Source organism: Pan troglodytes, chromosome 4, assembly GCF_028858775.2.
Source record: "Pan troglodytes isolate AG18354 chromosome 4, NHGRI_mPanTro3-v2.0_pri, whole genome shotgun sequence".
NCBI classification, from domain to species: domain Eukaryota; kingdom Metazoa; phylum Chordata; class Mammalia; order Primates; family Hominidae; genus Pan; species Pan troglodytes.
This window is the reverse complement of record NC_072402.2, coordinates 170579431-170598303: the sequence shown is the minus strand read 5'-3', so window position 1 is coordinate 170598303 and position 18873 is coordinate 170579431. Positions and strand designations below refer to the sequence as shown.

At 52.0% G+C, this 18873-nt stretch overlaps 1 protein-coding gene across 3 annotated transcripts in view; it reads right to left on the bottom strand.

Annotated features, from left to right (window-relative positions):
* The window catches only part of ERGIC1 (endoplasmic reticulum-golgi intermediate compartment 1), a 117918-nt gene that overhangs the window by 17649 nt on the left and 81396 nt on the right, over positions 1 to 18873 (bottom strand). The window contains exons 6-8 of one of the 3 annotated variants that reach the window (XM_016954211.4): positions 10347 to 10451; positions 7892 to 7952; positions 1873 to 1973 (exon numbers count right to left, since the gene is read on the bottom strand). In XM_016954211.4, coding sequence (XP_016809700.1) covers positions 1873 to 1973; positions 7892 to 7952; positions 10347 to 10451 — 267 coding nt within the window. Of the gene's footprint in view, positions 1 to 1872; positions 1974 to 6370; positions 7720 to 7891; positions 7953 to 10346; positions 10452 to 16285; positions 18768 to 18873 lie in introns of those variants that run through there. The other 2 variants (XM_063810859.1, XM_063810858.1) reach the window with 2 other exon arrangements.

Sequence of the window (18873 nt, the reverse complement as noted above, 5' to 3'; positions counted from 1 at the left end):
CTGAGCTAACAGTGCATCCTTGGGCCAGCCCCTCCCTCCCTCAGGGACTTGGCTTCCCCATCTAAACACGGATGGGCCTGGGATGATGACCCCTGGGATCTCTCCAGTTTGGGCACTTCAAGGTGCTAAAGTCTGCAACAACTGGAGGCCAAATCGAACCACTGGGGTACCCCCAACCCCACATGCTGAGCCTGAGGAGCCCAGGCCGCTCCGGGGGTAAGTAACACTGAGCCCTGACCTCCCGCTGGGTCGCTGCTGCCTGCTCCCAGGGCAGAGTGTGGTTGCAGCCACAGAGAAGCTAAGCAAGCTGTATTTGGCTGCTGGGCCTTGCCAAAGCATTGGGAAAAGGAGCTTTGCGCAAGGGAAGACCAGCTTTCTCCAGGAGAGCTGCTGGGGCAGGGTGACTGTCTGGGTCACAACCCAGAGCTGAGGGACAGAGAAAAAGAGTGAAAAATAGCAGCAGTCAGTATCACTTACCTAAAGGCTTTTTTTTTTTTGGTGGGCTAGGCATTTTTGAAAACATTGCCTCATGTGACAGCACTCTTATAAAGTATCATCTCCATTTTATGAATGAGTAAACTGAGGCACACAGTGGCTATGTGACATGTCCGGGGTCAATAGCTAGTGAATGACTGAGCTGGAATTTGAACTGCAGCGTGGTCCTGAGCTTGCATCTGTGCTTTTCCATCTGTTAGCTGCTATGAGCATGTGAGGGTTACAATGAGATGCCCCCTGTGAAACAGTGAATAAAAGAAACAGGGCTCCCGGGAACATCAATTTAGGGTGAGTCAGAACAGAGGGACTATGTCATTGGACAGAGAGCAGCTCGCAGGTGGGCAGACTCACAGCCCCTTCCTCAGACTGAGGCGTGAGGTGATCAAGAAGCCAGGCTCTGGAGCCCAAGGAAAACCTGTTCTAATCCCCACTCAGCCACTTTATAGCTCTACAACCACCTCTCAGTGCCTCAATGGCCAAATCAACAAAATGGGCTCAATAACAGTCTCAATATCAGAGCTGTCAGATGATCGAGAAGACGGAAGAAGAGAGCTTAGCATGTCTAGCCCCCAGGAAGTACTCAATGAGTGACAGCTATGCCTCCTACTATTGTTATAATTAACTGAGCTAAACAGGTATCACTTATAAGGGGTTTGGGCAGCCTTGGAACAGAAGAAAAAGGACAGTCCTGGTGGTAAGTGGGAAAAACCCATCCACCAGGGTCTAGCAGGGGCATTTCAACCAACAGGTTTCAAGTATTCATGTCCCATTGGTGGGATACCCCCGAGGAAGCCCAAGGCTGTCTTGTCTTGAGACCACTAATTGCTGTGTCATCCCACTCTGCAGACTCTGACCATGCTCTGCTGCCCACTAAGGCCTGGCGTCTTCTCCATGACTTTGAGTGTTGGGGTCCTGGGGACACCCCTGTCAATCAACAGCAAATTAATCAACAGCCATCTTGGTGTGACTCAGTAGCCTCATGAGTTTGGGTAAAGTGCCTGTGCCCTGAGAGCAGGAGTGTCTGTCTGTGTTGAGCACCCAGGGGTCTGTGTCTAAAGGACTCGGACCAAATGCAGGGCTGTTTGAGACCTGCAACCCCAGGACCTTTGTAGGACGGAGACTACCTGCTCTTTGTCAAACGCATCACACCCTATCTCCTGGTTAGATCTGTTCTCCTTGACTCTGAGACTGCCACATGGGCAGGGACTGGGCCTTTCAATTTTACCCAGGGACAGCGCCTGGCCCAAGCTAACCCCCAGGAAAGGCCTCCAGAAAGGAACCAGAAGAAAGTGCGTCGGTGCAGCCGCCTGTCATCTCTGCTCTCCGTCAGCAGAGGGCGCCGCCGCACACAGCTCGGCCCAGCCACCGCCCGCGCACCTTGTTGGCCACCGTGTACTGGTAGGAGTACCGCTGCTTGCCACTCTTGTCCTCATAAACCGTGGGCACAATCTTCAGGATGTAGTCGTGGGAGGCCAGGGCTGCGGGAAGGACACAGCAGAATGAAGCAGGGGGACGGGCACTGCCCGCTGACAGCTCTATGTCATTTCAATCCTAAGCCTAAATTCCCTGGGCACGGCAGGGGGCTCATTCCCCAGTTTTACCACCAACCAACTGCTCTTCATCTTCTCCCCTTGGATACCGGGAATTGGGAGACTCTATCCATCAGGATCTTTCCTCCTGCACTGTGCACATTATTAAAATTCTGGAAACAACCCAAATGTCCATCAATAGAGCAACCATGAAAGAGTGAGTGTTGGCCGGGCGTGGTGGCTCACACCTGTAATCCCAGCACTTTGGGAGGCCGAGGCAGGTGGATCATCTGCAGTCAGGAGTTCGAGACCAGCCTGCCCAAGATGGTGAAACCCCGTCTCTACTAAAAATTCAAAAATTAGCCAGGCGTGGTGGCAGGTGCCTGTAATCCCAGCTACTCAGGAGGCTGAGGCAGGAGAATCGCTTGAACCTGGGAGGCGGAGGTTGCAGTGAGCTAAAGTCACGCCACTGCACTCCAGCCTGGGCGACAGAGCAAGACTCTGTCTCAAAAAAAAAAAAAAAAAAAAAAAGTGTGGGTGCTAGCAGCAGCTATTCTCCAACAGGGAAAAGAACCAAGTCATGGGACAGGATACACATGTGTCCATGGATTAGGGGAGGAGGAGACACTCTCTATCCATGTAAATATATAGGAGAATTATCTGGAAAGATGCCCAAGGAACCAAGGGCAGCTTTAGCTTCTGGGGAAGAAGGCAGGATTTGAGAAAGATCCCATTTCATTGTACATCCTCTGACACTGTTTGAATAGTTTTACTTTTAAAACAAACTAGGTTTCAGTATTAAAAAGAAAAGAGCCTATCAACCAGAAAAACTGCACCAATGAAGCACTGATGAACTGAAGATGGGGAAAGAAATCAACGGCAGATCAGTTCTTCCTGGATGGGGGAGCTGCTGAAGGCAGGGATGGAGCCTTACTCATCTCTGTGTCCCCACAGCCCCGTGCAGGGCCTGGTACCAAGTGGACCGCGGCACATGCTTACTGAATGAATGAACGGATGGAATGATGACTGGACAGGGGCATGAATGAAAGCACAGATGAATCAGCTGCTGATAAGCATGAGGTAACTGGAGTCCAATGCTGGGCTGATAGAATGCTGGCCCAGAGCTGCCAAATATCACTCAGGAAAGGTATGAACTCTCCTGGGCCTTCTGGGATGCTTACAGGAAGCTCATGGGCCTTCCAGAATCTCGGGTCACGGAATACAGAGCTAAAATAACACAGAAATTTAGGCCTGTGGGTTCCAAGCCTGGTCGCAGAGTTGAGTCAGTCCTCTTCTGTAAGAAGGCTGGGGATGCAGACAGCATTCACTGCCCTGACACTCCCTCCCTGCCCCTTCCTGCCAAAGCCATATCTCAGTAAGCAAAGGAAGTGCTTCTTGAATTGTTTTGAGTAGGTTCCTCTGAAAACCCGAGAAAAGTCCTGCAGCCGCAGAGCCCAGTCCATGAAGACTCCAACATCCCTCTGTTCAACCCTGTAATGGTTCTCAGACGTCAGAAGCAGTCGAATCATTTGGAATAAAAAGACACCTGGACCTCTTTCCAGGAGCATCCCGCTAAATGGGTCAAGGGTGGAGCTCAGAATTTGCATTTTTAAAACAAGAGCCCAAGACCACGCTTGATAGTGGTGTCCAAACGCCTATTGCCCTAGGTTGAAAACTTGAAGGAATGAAAAAGTGAATGCCTTATCAAAATCACACCTGTAATATTTCTTGTTAAAATTTGTACAAGGCCAGATGTGGTGGCTCATGCCTGTAATCCCAGCACTTAGGGAGGCCGAGGTGGGAGGATCACTTGAGGTGAGGAGTTCAAGACCAACCTGGCCAACATGGTGAAACCCCATCTCTACTAAAAATACAAAAATTAGCCAAGCCTGGTTGCACACACCTGTAGTCTCGGCTACTAGGGAGGCTGAGGCAGGAGAATCGCTTGAACCCAGGAGGTGGAGGTTGCAGTGAGCCGCCACTGCACTCCAGCCTGGGCAACAGAGAGAGACTCCATCTCAAAAAAAAAAAAAAAAAAAAATTGTACAAAACACAGGTGATCACCAAGGACAAAACAAAAAAATCACCATAAATTCACCATCCTCAGAAAACTATGGCTCACATTCTCACATATAAACTGCCAGACATGTTTATACATATATTTATATTTTCCTAAAATAGGACCATACTGTATCTTTTTTTTTTTTTTTTTTGAGACGGAGTTTCACTCTGTCACCCAGGCTGGAGTGCAGTGGCACGATCTCGGCTCACTGCAACCTCCACCCTCCAGGTTCAAGTGATTCTCCTTCCTCAGCCTCCTGAGTAGCTGGGACTACAGGCGCCTGCCACTGCGCCTGGCTAATTTTTTGTATTTTTAGTAGAGATGGGGTTTCACCATCTTGGCCAGGCTGGTCTTGAACTCCTGACCTCGTGATCCACCCGACTCGGCCTCCCAAAGTGCTGGGATTACAGGCGTTAGCCACCGCACCCAGCCATCTTTTTCTAAGAACTGAACATCATGATCAACTTTTCAGGTCTAAGACACAGAACGTAAGGTCCGCAGAGAGTTTGTTTTATTCATCTCTCTATCCCCAGAACCTAGCCCAATGCCCAGCATATAGTAGGTGCTCAATAAATCTTTGCTGCCTGACTGCCAGTAAGGTCCTGACACACCTCGCTCATCTTGGGCAGTTGCCATGCTCAGTCAACCCCCTATGGCTGGACACTGACGTGGCTCCTCATTTTCAATTTTATAAACAATGACCTAATGAACATTATTTTCCTAGATTTTTGTACACTCTCTTAATTATTTCCTTAGCTTACTCTCCTATGAGTACAATTGATGACTCAAAGACAATGACCATTTTTAAGGCCTTTGATACAATTTGCCAAATGCCCACTGGAGACACTGCAGTTAATTACACCCATGTGGATTCCTTGTGAGCTGACCATTCCTAGAGACTGCTGGCTCCAACCTGGTCTAGGCCAGCCCACATTCCCTTCAAGCTCACTCCCTCCTCCCCTACCTGCAAAATCTTCTTACAGAAAAATTCAAACCTAAAACATAGGGAATTGTATAATGGACTCCCACGTACCCATTTCCCAACTTCAGCAATTACCAATGTATGGCCAATCTTGTTTCATCCCTATCCCGCCACTGGAGTGGGGCCCAGAATCTGCATTCTTAAAACCAGCAGCCCACATATATGTATGTGTGTGTATACTTATATACACATACACACACACACACACACACACATATATATATGACAGCCCATATTATGTGTATACATATACATGACAAGCTGGTTTCATCCCAGTTATATCATTCAGGACCAGTTAAACAATTCAGTACCACAATACAAGATACAATTTGATATAGGAAAGGTTCTCCTTAGATTCTGCCCTAGGGGATCTCGTTCCTGAAGTTAGCTGCTGACGATAATGAAGAGAACGGCCAACATTTATTGAGCACTCACAATGTGGCAGGCCGTGTACTAAACTCTGTACACGCATCTCATTAATCCTCATAGCAAGGCTTAAGGTGGAGAGGATTCTTCCCACTTTACAGATGCAGAAACTGAGGCTTAGCAGAGTTAAATGACTTTCCCAAGACCACAGGGCTGGGAAAGAGTGGAGCGAGACACTGGAGGCCGAGGTCCTCATGACCGCACTCCACCACCATGTGGCAGGAGCTCTTCCACAGTGGCCTCCAGGCCTCTTATCATCGATCATATACCCACTATACCTTGGGTACAGGGCTGGGTCCTGGGGACAAAGCAGTGGGCAAGGCAGAGTGCTATGTTATAGCTGGTGCAACAGCCAAGGGCAGCAGATGACTGGGAGAACAAGGTGATTTCAGAGAGTGGTCTATGCTAGGAAGAAAAAACAGGTTTGTCCTTAGGAGTGAGGGTTACTTTAGATAGGGTGACCAGTGAGGGCTTCTTGGAGATGGTGGCATTTGAACTGAGACCTTAATGCCAAGAAACAACCCCCATAGCAAGACCTGGGCACAGAGGGACCTACAAAGGCAAAGGCCCAGTGCCAGGGACTGAGCTTGGGAGCTGAGGAAATAAAAGCCAGCCCTTCCCCAGCTGTCCATTGCTTGATCTCATGCTTTTTTCTCTCCACTTAAGCCAGCCTGAGATAGCTTTCGTCACTAGCCCTGGAGAAGGCAAGGTTTTCTGTCCACACCCTCTCGCTGCTTGCACACTCTGGGCCTTCTTAGCTTGATCCTCTTTCCTGTCCAGCAGCTGAGGGTCCATCGTAGCTGCAGACATTTGTGGACGGCCGACGTCGGATGACATGTTACCATGACACAAAACGACAATGACCACAGCACCACACCAAGAATCATCTACCTCTATTACAACCAGACATTTGCACTCAAATAAGGAGGTGCTGCCGTATACTTATCCGTTGCTGGAGGCAGCATGAATGGGAACCAGACACAGCTGGAAAGCAATCGGGTAACAGAGCGCCAACCCTGTACATATCAGAGGCATTATTGCCACAGTGAAACACAGGAAACGACAGACGCTTTCGGTGAGAAGACAATGACTTAGAAAAGCAGAGCAGAGTGGGGACAGATCACCTGAGGTCAGGAGTTCAAGACCAGCCTGGCCAACATGGTGAAACCCTGTCTCAACTAAAAATACAGAAAATTAGCTGGGCATTGTGGCGGGCACCTGTAATCCCAGCTGCTCGGGAGACTGAGACAGGAGAATTGCTTGAACCCGGGAGGCTGAGGTTGCAGTGAGCCGAGACTGTGCCACTGCACTCCAGCCTGGGTGACACAGTAAGACTCAGTCTCAAAAAAAAAAAAAAAAAAAAAAAGCACAGCAGAGCTGCAAGATGGACAACTGTGCTCCCATTACAACTGGAAAGTAAAGAAAATCGTGGCTATGTAATAAGGTCAAGTACAAAAAGCAGACGGTAAACTGCAATCCATGCCTTGGAAAAAAAGAAAAGTGAGTTCTGCTTATGGACAAGGACTCACAGGGACACAGAAAAATGAGGTTCGATTTGTCGGGGGGGCAGGACACAGAGGGATGTTTTCTTTGCCTTGGATCCCTGACAATGGGAGAGCAAACGCATTTCAGGAAATAATAAGAAAAGATGTGGGTTAAAAGGTGAGCTCAGGTGAGGAAATAAGAAAAATCCAGGTACCCTGTGCAGCAGTGGGTCTGCAGGTCTGCTTGAGCCCCGGGCCCATTCTGTGCATGTGTCTGGGGCCATGTGAGCTCGTGTGTGTTGGTGTGCACGAAAGGTATCCATGCTCTCCTGTCTGCGTGTGGAGATGTGCTGTTCTCTTTGATCTGGGCCAAGGTGCCAGGGAGCTAAGGAGGGCGAGGACTCTAGGAGGAGCCACTGTCGATGGGAGAAGTCTGAGCAGGAGGAGAGTGAGGTGTGGGGGAGGCAGCCATGTGGTCAGAGCTGACTGGGCCACCCACAGACCTGTTCTCACGGTGCGACCTGGAGGCAGAACAGATCCTGGTTCTGCCATAGCTCCCTGTGGGATCTCAGGTAATTAGTTCAACTAAGGATGATGATGTGGCTGTGATGACAGCAACAATAATGGTAATAGCTGGTATCCACTGCGTGCGTGTGTCTGCTGTGCCCCGGGACAAGCCTTCTTCCTTCTCCATCAGGGTCTGGGTCTGGACGGGGCTGGGTCCACCTTCCCACTGGTTAGCTGTGGGAATGGAGTGTGAGCAGCAGCCTCCCTGCCTTGGAGTGGGTGCTGGACAGGCACCCCCCCCCCCCCACCTCTCTGCCATCCCCCCTCCACCTCTCTGCCCTCCCCCTCCCTGCCTGCTGTACTGGGCATCTTGGAGCAGAAGGCTGTTCCCAGCAGGGATACATACGGTTGGAGGTGAGTCTGTCTGCTCCCCCGAGAGCATTGAAAGCTCCGTGGATGTTCTGGACCTGTGGAAAAATGCAGTGAGGGGATGGTCCCCAGGACACCTCCACCTCCAGGCCTGGCCCTGGTTGTGGGGGATGGCCAGGTACCACCTGGTCTAGGAACCCTACCAATGTGTAAAAGGGGGCTCCAGCGGATTTGTGGGGAGCAAGAGGCAGCAAGGGCCTGGCACACAGTAGGCACAAGCTTGTTTCCCATCTCTAGCCCCTACCATGTGCTGCTCCATCCTGGCCCCTTCATATAATTTCATTTCATGCCCCTAATGATGTATTATTGGGCCCATTTTACAGAAGAGCAAATCAAGGCTTGGAAAGACACCAAAACTTGCCCGGCTGGTAAGTGGCTAAGCTAAACTCTGAAATCAGGTCTGTCTGACACTAAGCTGGACTCTTTCCATGAAGTCACACAGAAAATTCAAGTGAACGTGGATTCTGGGTCCCAGAAGATTTCTCCTGAGATCCCAGGGTCCTCTGAAAGGCCCATAGAGGAGTCCAGGCAGGGATGCCCCAGAGCTGTGGGCCCCCCATCATGTCTGCTGCAGAGAAATATAGCAGATGTGAAGAGAACCCTCCTCCGGGCAGTGGGGTGGGCTACTGTAGAGTGGGGCTGAAAACCACATCCCACCTTTTCTCTGAGGACAATGGGAAACCAGGTTGGCCTCAAGGAACATCTAAAGAAGGACAAGGCATACCTGGTAAATGGAGCATGCTACCATGGGCATGGTTAATAGGGGTTATCAAGCTAGACACCCTGGAGGGCTTCCTGGAGGAAATGACATTGACATCAAGATCTGGAGGAAAGTGGGAAGTTAAACTGGCAAGCAGCATGTACAAAGGCTTGAGTATGGAGACAGGCCCACGTGGCCCCCAGGAGGAAGGAGAGTGAGGTGTCTGAATAGAAGGAAGGAGGAGACATCGGAGAGTAGGTGGGGACATGATTCTGTGGCCACTCCAGGAGCAGAGGGCAGCAGCGGGGCGGAGTAATCCCTGATCCTGGTCTCAGGCGGCTGATGTTTACTGAGCACTTAACACACCTGCACGTTCTCAACAAGCAATTCCTCAACAACTGGAAGGAACTGCAATTTCTCAACAAGGAAAAGGAAGTTTGTCTATTTGCTGTCTTGAGACTGACCGTGTGAAGGCTTCATTTCTAACCCATGAGAACGGTGGTTACAGAGACAAGAAGGCTAGAATGTTCTCTTCCATTGTCATGTGACATGGCTTTATCTCACATTTATTTGTACCATTTATTTTTATTTTTATTTTTTATTTTTTTGAGAGGAGTCTTACTCTTTCACCCAGGCTGGAGTGCAGTGGCACGATACCAGCTCACTGCAATCTCCACCTCCCAGGTTCAAGTGATTCTCCTGCCTCAGCCTCCTGAGTAGCTGGGATCACAGGTGCCTGCCACCACGCCCGGCTAATTTTTGTATTTTTAGTAGAGACAGAGTTTCACCATGTTGGCCAGGCTGGTCTCAAACTTCTGACCTCAAGCAGTTCGCCCGCTTCAGCCTCCCAAAGTGCTGGGATTACAGGAGTGAGCCACCGCACCTGGCCTGTACCATTATTTGATCAACATCTGTCTTCCCCCCTAGACTCGAAGCTCCAGGTGGGCAGGGACCATGTTTGTCCTCACCAAGGTATGCAAGGCCTGGACACGGTAGGTACTTTGTAAATATATGTTGAATAGATGGATGGACAGAAAATGAATGGATGGATGGGCCCTAAGCTAAGTTTTGTACATTTTTTTTAAAAATCAGATTTCCACCCCACTAATGACTAAACTTGGGACCGTAGTTTCTGTGTCCTGTTTTGCCCCTGCACGTGGCAACGTGAGACCGCTGCTCCTCTCCCCTCCACCCTGCCTCGGTCTGGGCCCTTCCCTCACCTCCCTGCCTATAGTCTTGCCTCCTGGGTCCATCTTCCTCATTGCAGATGGGTGCTCTGAGTCACCAACCAGACCTTCAGTCTCCACCTTCCTCAATCTAACATGGGTCTCTCGCACCCCACACACCCCACCTGCCGGCTCCCACTTCAGGCAAGTGCTCTGGGCCCTCTCAGCTGCCAAGCGAGCCCTTGTGCCCTGGATCATCTCGGCACAGAACATGCCGTGTCACATACGCTTACTGATCCATTTTTCTGAAAGTAACCTTGAGGGTCTTTCACATGAAAACCACCAGCTGCGTGCTCTAGGAGAGGGGTGATGTTTGAGACGCCCCCTGCCTAGGACCCATTTCCCTGTTCTGTTCCTGGTGAAACCCTTCTTACCCTTCCAGGCTTGGCTTAGATGTCACCTTAAGGGTAACTCTTCCTTGTGCCCAGAGAGGGCAGAGGGCACTGGGTGACAGAGCCCCTGAAGGCCCACCCCCGGCCATGCCATCTCGAGTGTCCCCTGCTCACCTGTAGCGTGTCCCCAAAGGAGAGCTTGTGGATGACATGCGTCATGTCTGGGTTCTGTGGCTGGGCTGTGGCACTGTGTGTGGACACGTGGAAGTTGCCGGGGACCTGGGGGAGAAATGTGAGTTTCAGGAGTTTGGTTGACTTCTCCAGGGGGCGGAACATTGGGGCCTCACCCTGTGTGATCCAGGGAGGACACTGGAATCAGGCAGATCTGGGTTTGGATCCTGCTTGTATCATTTTCAACTGTGCAAAGGAGTCACCCCATCTCTCTGGGCCTCAGGCTCCTCATCTGCAGAATGGGGGCACTACCATAGCTTCCGAGGGGGCTGCCAGGACTATCTGGTGAGAGGGTGCATGTGAAGTGCCCATCTGGGCAACGGGCACAAAGCCAGGACTCATGGCAGCTGCTCCCCCTCCAGCTCTGTGGATTCTGGGCGGCTGACCCCACAGTCAGCTGGGGGATAACCTTTGAGCCTGCAGACTAATGGGGATTCCTCGGACTCCAAACCCCTATCATTTCCTACCCAAGTTTGCCCCAGTGCCCTAGACAGGGGATCCCTGATGGACAGACTGTGGTAGCCTCATCTCTTCCCTGGGTCTCAAGCCCTTGCAGAGCCAAGCCAGCAAGAGGTGCTGGATGAGTATTTACAGAACAAAGGATGCTGGTGACAACCATGTGGCAGGAGCCACTGCAGCTTCTCCTTGTTTCAGCACGAAGTCCCTCCTCCTCCCCCTCCTCCCCCTCCTCCTCCCAGATGCTCAGACTAGAACCCTTGGTATGATCCTGGAACTCTCCTCCTCCTCCCAGATGCTCAGACTAGAACCCTTGGTATGATCCTGGAACCCTCCTCCTCCTCCCAGATGCTCAGACTAGAACCCTTGGTATGATCCTGGAACCCCCCTTTCTCACTCCCGACATCCCATCCATCAGCTGAAACCCTGTCAGCTCCACCTTCCAAACACACCTGGTGCCTGACCTCTTCTCTGCTGCCCTGGTCCAAGGTCATCTCTTCATGGACAAGAATGGCAGGCTCCTCCCTGGGCTCCCAGCTTCCGTGTTCCCCACAGCCTGGGCCTTTTCCCAATAATGACTGTTAAGATCTTTTTAAACCCTACATCAGATCTCATCACTCCTCTGCCCAGAACCCTCCACGGCTTCTATTCTCTCGGAGTCCAGGTCCATGTCCTCGTGGTGGCCCACAGGCCACATCTGGCCACTGGCCAAGCATCGTGTCCCCACCTCTTGGCCTCCTGCTGCTGTGTCCTCTGCTGCTTCCTGTCTGGTCTCCCTGCCGTGCCGGGAACAGCATCCAGTGTGGCCCCATTTTAGGCCTTTGTGCCTGCACCCCTTCCTGGGACCCTCTTCCACATGGCCCTCCCTCGGCCCCTCAGGGCCCAACAGAGAGGCCCTCCACGTCCACCTGTGCAAAAGAGCACCCTGGCCCCCATTCCCCATCCCCTTACCTGCTACAGCCTCTGGGATCACCTGCCATCTCATACCCATCCTGTTCTCGTCTGCCTCCTCCCATTAGCATGTCCACCCCCTGCTGTGCCCCCCAGACTCCGACGCATAGCAGGTGCTCAACAGACACTTATTGAATGAATGAATGACTAAACAAACAACACTGAATCCTTTGACTTTGTCATCTGATAATTCCCATTTTACAGAAAAGAAAATGGAGGCTCAGAGCAGTGAAGAAACTTGCTAAGGTCACATGTCAAGAGCTGCAGTCTCAGCTCACGTCTGTTGGACGCGCTGCTCCCTCCTCTGATGCCTGGATGCCATCTACCTCTGCAGCCTGGGCTGATGGCCACATGGCGCCAGTCCTTCAGGAGATGCCAGGACTGGGGAGATGAGCAGACAAGAATCTGGCCTTGGCCAAGCCCCTGTGACACAGACTTGGAACAGACAATGAGACTCTGTGGGATCCACCCTGGCCCAGAGGAATTTGCAGACCATGGGGGTTACAGGGAAGGCCCCCGGCTCAATTGAGGGTGCAGGCTGTATTCAGGGAGGGCTTCCCAGGGGGACGGACATCCTGTGTTAAGGCTCTGAAGATGAGTCTGCATTACTTAGGAAGAGAGCGAAAGGCATCTGGGCAGAGGGAACAGCATGAACAGGTGCAGAGGACAGAAACTGCCCAGCATGTGGGCTGTCTTAGGAACTAAGAGTCTGGTATTATTGAACTCCAAATGAGACGGAGGTGGCGGTGCTGGCAGCAGCAGGAAACAAAGAGGCACAAGGGAGGAGTTGGGGCTGTTTATCAAAGGTCCCCAAATGCCACACTGAAAAACTCAGGGGTTACCTTATTCCAGCCCAGTGAAGAAGACTGTGCGAGCTGTGTCCGAGGAGGGAATATAGCTTATCGTGCAGCAGCCCATCAAAGTCTGATTTTGTAAGCATGTCTGTTTCAAACACAAAGTGTGGACTTCCTGCAGGAATATTCCTACTTCAGCAGGGCCCGAGCTTGTGACTGACAGGGGAGGCATCAAGCTGACAGCCTGTAGCCTCGGCCTCAGCAAACTCGCAGTGGAGCGAGCTGCAGGCTACAGTGGAGAAGGGACACTTGCTGGGTCAGGAGTGGAGCAGGAACAACGGCGTGGCAGGATCTCCCTCGAGGGGCAGCATCGCCTGCTTCAGGGACCCAATAACCCATAGTAGAGCGGTCGCTCTGAGTTCTACACTTGGCCTCAAGCCCAGCCCCGCTTCCTAGCTGGGGAGCCTTAGGCGAGGTCAGTAACCACTCCATGCCTCAGTTTCTCCATCAGCAAAATGGGCGTAAAGCCAGAAGGTTACTGGGAGGATTCGCTGAGGTGATGCATACAAAGCAGCCCGCAGCTGGCCTCAGATCGGGTTTGTAGGGTGATCACGTCTGTCATCGGAGCCAACAAGAAGGGCCCTCCCGGAAGAGGGAACACTCACAGGCAGGGCGTGAGGAAAAGCCCACTGTGGGTTTTAACATTTATGCCTCATTTTCACCGATAAAAATAATGCCTGGGTACATTTTCATGATAAAACAGTCACGAGACACAGTCAGACTAAAGACCCTGTTGCTGACCGCCCCTGGGAGTAAGAAACCCACAGCCATAAGGCGTGTGTCCTCCCAGAGTTTTTCTACGCAGTGACACAGGGCCTTCCGCAGATCGGGCCACGGCAGAGTTCAGAACTGGGATTGGGGCCTGGGCCGCGTGCTCCTGGAGTGAAGTGAGTCAAGAAGGCTGTCCCCTCAGCACCTGCCACCCCTGCCGGGCCGCGCGAGGCTGTGACTCAGGAACCCACTCCCCCTCCACACCAAATCCATCACAGGTGGCTGACTCATGCCAGCACATGCTGGGCTGAAGAAAGAAACAGCAACGCTTTTAGAGCCTGTGACTTAGGAACCTACGTCAGTGTCTCTGATGGATTTTAAAAACATATAGCTGGAGCCAGGCCCCATACCCCTCACCCCATCCTGTCCTCCTCCTGCGGGGCTGGCTGATGAAACGAGGTCACCGTGGGGTCTCCGGTGGGGCTGCCGCTGCTGCTCAAAACACGCAAACTCTGACATCTGGCTGCTGGTCAACTTCCTGGGGGTCGGATAAAGAGGCCGTGGGACAAGTCTCAGCCTGATGCTGGGAGAGAGGTGCGGGGGCTGGCTGCTGACCTTGCCATCACAGCACACGGACCCCGGTGGCTTCTTTGAGCACCTCTTGATGGGCGGTTCCTCAAAGGGAAAGTGGCTGGGCTGGGGTGGGGGACGGTGTCTACTCCCTCCAGGAGTATGGGGCAGAGGGTGCCCTAGGCTGTGACCTGGGGCACACAGACACAGCTGGTCATGACATGTGTAACCAAGATGTTGGGAGAAGCAGCCCCAGGCAGTGAGCTCAGAGGGCCAGGGCCCTGGTGCTAGGCTGCCTGTGTTAAAATCCTGGCTGCGTGACCTTGACCAGGTCACTTAACCTCCTGTGCCTCAGTTTCCTCCAGGCTACCGTGAAGACTAAAGGAGCTAATATGTGGAAAGGGCTGGGTAAGAACCTAGTATGTGGCAGCCATAACGCAGGTCTAAGAAAGGCTGGTGTGAGCCTTTCAAAGACTCCCTGGCACTCCCCTGACCAGAGAAGGCCCATTTCTTGGACGCCCTCCATGTGCCTTCCACAGGCGCACTTGTAAGGTGGGTGCCAGCTGATGAGGTCATGGAAACTTTGCACTGACGGGAGATAAGGCAGGCCAGGAGGCTTGTCCAGTCTCTACTGCAGAGTTTGTTCATGTTTCACAGCCTGTGAGGTATTATTATCCCCATTCTACAGATGAGGAACCTGAGGCTCAGAGAAGCTAAACTGCCCAGAGTCATTCAACCAGTGACCATGGTAGCCGGGATCCTTGACCACAGGTCTGTCTGACCCCAAAGGACAAGTTCACCCAGAGCTGGCTGGGGGCTCCAGCACAGCCCATTCTAAGGGGAGCAGACTGCAGTCTTGGGCGTGTTTGCCAAGAGGTGGGAGGGCTTGGTGGCAGGGCTGTCTCGTGGGTTGTCACTCCAGGTGCTTGAATAAGCACGATCCCTTCTTGATCACCATCTGGGGCACATATATTTTTTCAGCCCAGGTGGTTGCATCTCCCCGGGGGCGGGGGGCCCACAGTGAGGAGGTGTGTGTGTATGTCTGTTCATCTGTGCATCTTCATCTTCAGTCTTCAGACAGGGCTTCCTTTGTAACCTCAGGGGTCTCCTCCTTCATTCTCCACCACAGCACCCCGTCATTCTCTTCACGCCTGCTTTATCAAAATCACACATTTCCTGTTTACCTGAGCACTGGCTGTCCCCCCGTTATAGACCATGGGCCACCAACGGCGGGGAGCATGGCTGTTTCTCTCCCATTGCAGCCCAGCGCCAAGCACAGAGCCAGGCGTGAGGTGGATGCTCAATAGCACGAAAGCCTGAGTGGAGTGGTCAAAGGGAGAGGCCGAGTCAAGGAGGAGGCACAGGCAGCAGCCGCAGCGTGATGAGGGGCGTGGTGGGGAGTGAATGTGGGCGGGCAGGGAAGGGGAGGGAGGACTTCCCCTGAGGGACCCACATCAGCTGAGGCCTGTGGGTGAGTAGTGGTTCCCCAAGAGGATGAGGTGGGGACAGAGGGAGGGTATGGAGGCCCAGCAGAGGTCCCCCATCAATCCCCCGACCTGCCTGCCGGCACTGTGAACCTCCCCAAGGCCTTAAACCCCCAACTGTGGCCTGCATCTGGCTCCCATTGCTTCGTAAGGACGTGGCTCCTGCAGCCGCCCCTTCTCTCCTCATCATCAGCGTTTTCTGGAGCACTCTCTGCAGCACTTAGATCACCGTCCATTCCAACCCTGCCTTCCTGAGCCTGGCAGCGCCAGCCCTGCTCTTTGATATCTATACATATGTTCTTTTCCAGGCTGCAGGCTCCGCCCAGCCTTTGCTTCCTCCTTCCTGTCCGACTGCCCCTTCTTGCACCTTTTGTTACCCCCGCATCTCCCCACCTCCAAGTGACTGGGGGGGGGGCGCCAGAACTCAGTCCTCAAACTGCAATTCTCTCCAGACCTTAGGTTCTTAAGGCTTTTGGTGCCACGGATGATCCTTTGCCAGTCTAATGATACCTACGTTTTAAATGCTTAAAATGTTTTAATGCGTAAAATGCATAGGATTACAAAGTAAAGAGATATTTAAATAGTAATTAAAATATTTAAAAATCCACATTTGAATATGCTGCTTTACTGATGCATCAAATAAGATGACCTAGTGGTGGGTCTAATAATTACTGTAATTTTTATTGACTGATTGATTAAGGGTTTCACTCTGTCACCCAGGCTGGAGTGTGGTGGTGCGATCTCAGCTCACTGAAGCCTCTACCTCCCTGGGCTCAGAAGACCCTCCCACCTCGGCCTCCTGAGTAGCTGTGACTACAAGCATAGGCTTGGTTAACTTTTGTATTTTTTTGTAGATACAGGGTTTTGACATGTTGACCAGGCTGGTCTTGAACTCCTCAAGTGATCCACCCACCTTGGCCTCCCAAAGCGCTGGGATTACAGGTGTGAGCCACTGCACCTGGCCAATCACCGTAATTTTAAAACAGTGGTGCATATAAACAGTCTCTGGAAATTATCTGCAACAACTGTAACGTGCTATAAATATCGGCAATTTCTGTTGTTGAGGAGGTCCCAGGCACTGCTAATACTATTGTGGTTTGTGGCCTACGTTCATCGCAGATGGAAATGCTAAACTTTAGATCGAGTTTAGCAAAAATAAAGATGTCAATTTTTCCCCCATCCAACTTCATAGATCTCTTGCATTCAATCCGCTCTTCTTGGGGGTGTCTGTGGACCCCAGGTTTAGAACACGGATCTACAGCCTCTCCGTAGGTAATCTTGCTTAAACCAATGCTCCTCAAACTTCAGTGGCATCAGAATCTCTGAGGGGCGCTTGTTCTAGCACAGAGTCGGTGGGTCTTAGGGGGGCCTGAGAATCTGCATTCCTAACAATCTCCCAGGTGATGCTGATGCTGCTGGCCTGGAGGCTTAAGGAGCCCCCACTCTGAGGACCCATGACTTCCAACATCATCTATTCACTGATGACTCCCACCTCAACATCTGTGGTCCAGAACCCTCTCCTGAACTCTCCACACCTCCAACTTCCAATTTCACCTCTCCCTGTAGACACCTAATGGGAACCCCAAAGGAAACCAGAGTGGAATGACCAATGCCCAGCCCTACCTACTTCCCACAGAATCCAGGCTTTTCTAAGCTTCCATGTCTAGAAACAGGACCACCCGGTTGTCAAGACAAAGATGTCAAAGGTTTCTTTGCTTCCACATGTGCCCTTACCCCCACATCCGATTCTTCATTGAGTCTTATTGATTCTACCTCCCTAATCCGACCACATCTCCCCAGCTCCACTGCCACAACCACTGCCTGCCACCCTCTCCAGCCCAGCCCCATCCTTTTTTTGTTTGTTTTGAGATGGAGTCTCACTCTGTCACCCAGACTGGAGTGCAGCGGTGCGATCTTGGCTCACTGCAAGCTCCACCTCCCGGGTTCATGCCATTCTCCCGCCTCAGCCTCCTGAGTAGCTGGGACTACAGGTGCCTGCCACCACGCCCGGATAATTTTGGTTTTTTTGGTATTTTTAGTAGAGGCAGGGTTTCACCATGTTGGCCGGGATGGTCTCGATCTCCTGACCTCGTGATCCACCCACCTCGGCCTCCCAAAGTGCTGGGATTACAGGTTTGAGCCACCGCGCCCGGCCACCAGAGCCATCCTTCTAAGGGTGTGCGGTCCAGCAGAACTTTCCTCAGCGATGGAAGTGCTTTCTCTCTGCACTATCTAACGCTGTGGCCCCTAGCCAGCACGTGGCTTTGAGCACTTGAAATGTGGTTGATGAGAATGAGTGACTGAATTGTACATTTTATTTAATTTGAATTAATTTAAATAGCCTTATGTGGCTGGTGGCAACCTATTGGATAGTCCAGTTCTAAGGCATAAATCTGATTACATTGCCTCCCTGTTCAAAACCCTCAAATGGCTTTCCATCACAACCACCATAAAATCCAAATTACGGGGCATGGCAAAGGTGCTGTGTGGCAGCTCATGGGCAGAGAGAGCCCCCAGTGAACCACGACCCCCAGCATCCCTGCCTCCTGGTATCTCCTCCTCCTGAGGGCCTGGGCTGGTGCGAGACTCCCTTTAACCCACAACATGCAGCAGATTTCTCCCAGCAACACTCGAAACCTTAAGAAAGCCTTGCAGCTTCTGCTTTAGCACTTAAGGGAGCCCTGAACTGTCACGTAAGAAGTCCACCCTGCTTGACAGATGACCAGGCCTGGCCTTCCAGCCGCCTGCCAGGGACTGTGGGAAGGGACAGCACACACCCTCTCTAAAGGGGAACACTGCCCATTGGTGCCAGGTCATTGTCATAGCGGGAACACGGACCCAACGTAGTGAGAGCCTCTGACTTTTAAAAGCCAGAAATCTGGATTCCTGATCTTTTCATACTGGTTCTGATGCAGTTAAATGCTATACTGGACAAACAAAATTTATCTTTGGGCTGGATGTGGCCAGTGACTTTGCAACCCCAACTCAGGTGTCAGGGTCTGGAGGAAGGGCGTTCTGAGCAGAGGCTGCAGGAGGGACAAGGAGAAGCCAGGAGTGGCCAGTGGCTCAGTTTGGCTGGGGCTGGGAAGGGGAGTTGTGGGACATGCGGATAGCTGTGTGACCTCGGGCAAGACACTTAACCTCTCTGGGCCCCAGCATCCTAACCTGTCAAATGGTGCTGCCTCACAGCGTTGTTGAGAGGCTCCACTGTGACAGTACCGAGCTTCGAGGAAGGCCGGCACGTGCTGAGCAAAACCCTGCCAGCTGCCACCGGGTGCCTCGGCCCTCCCAAGGGCACTGCGTTCACCCACTTGACTTAGCATCTGAAGCTCCTGGTTCTGAGGACAAAACAACAGTGAACCTTGAATGGTCCTTCTGAGCAGACAAGGTACTTTCAAGCCCACCTCATCTCACTCCCCTTGGCTTTATTCCTCATCACTGCAC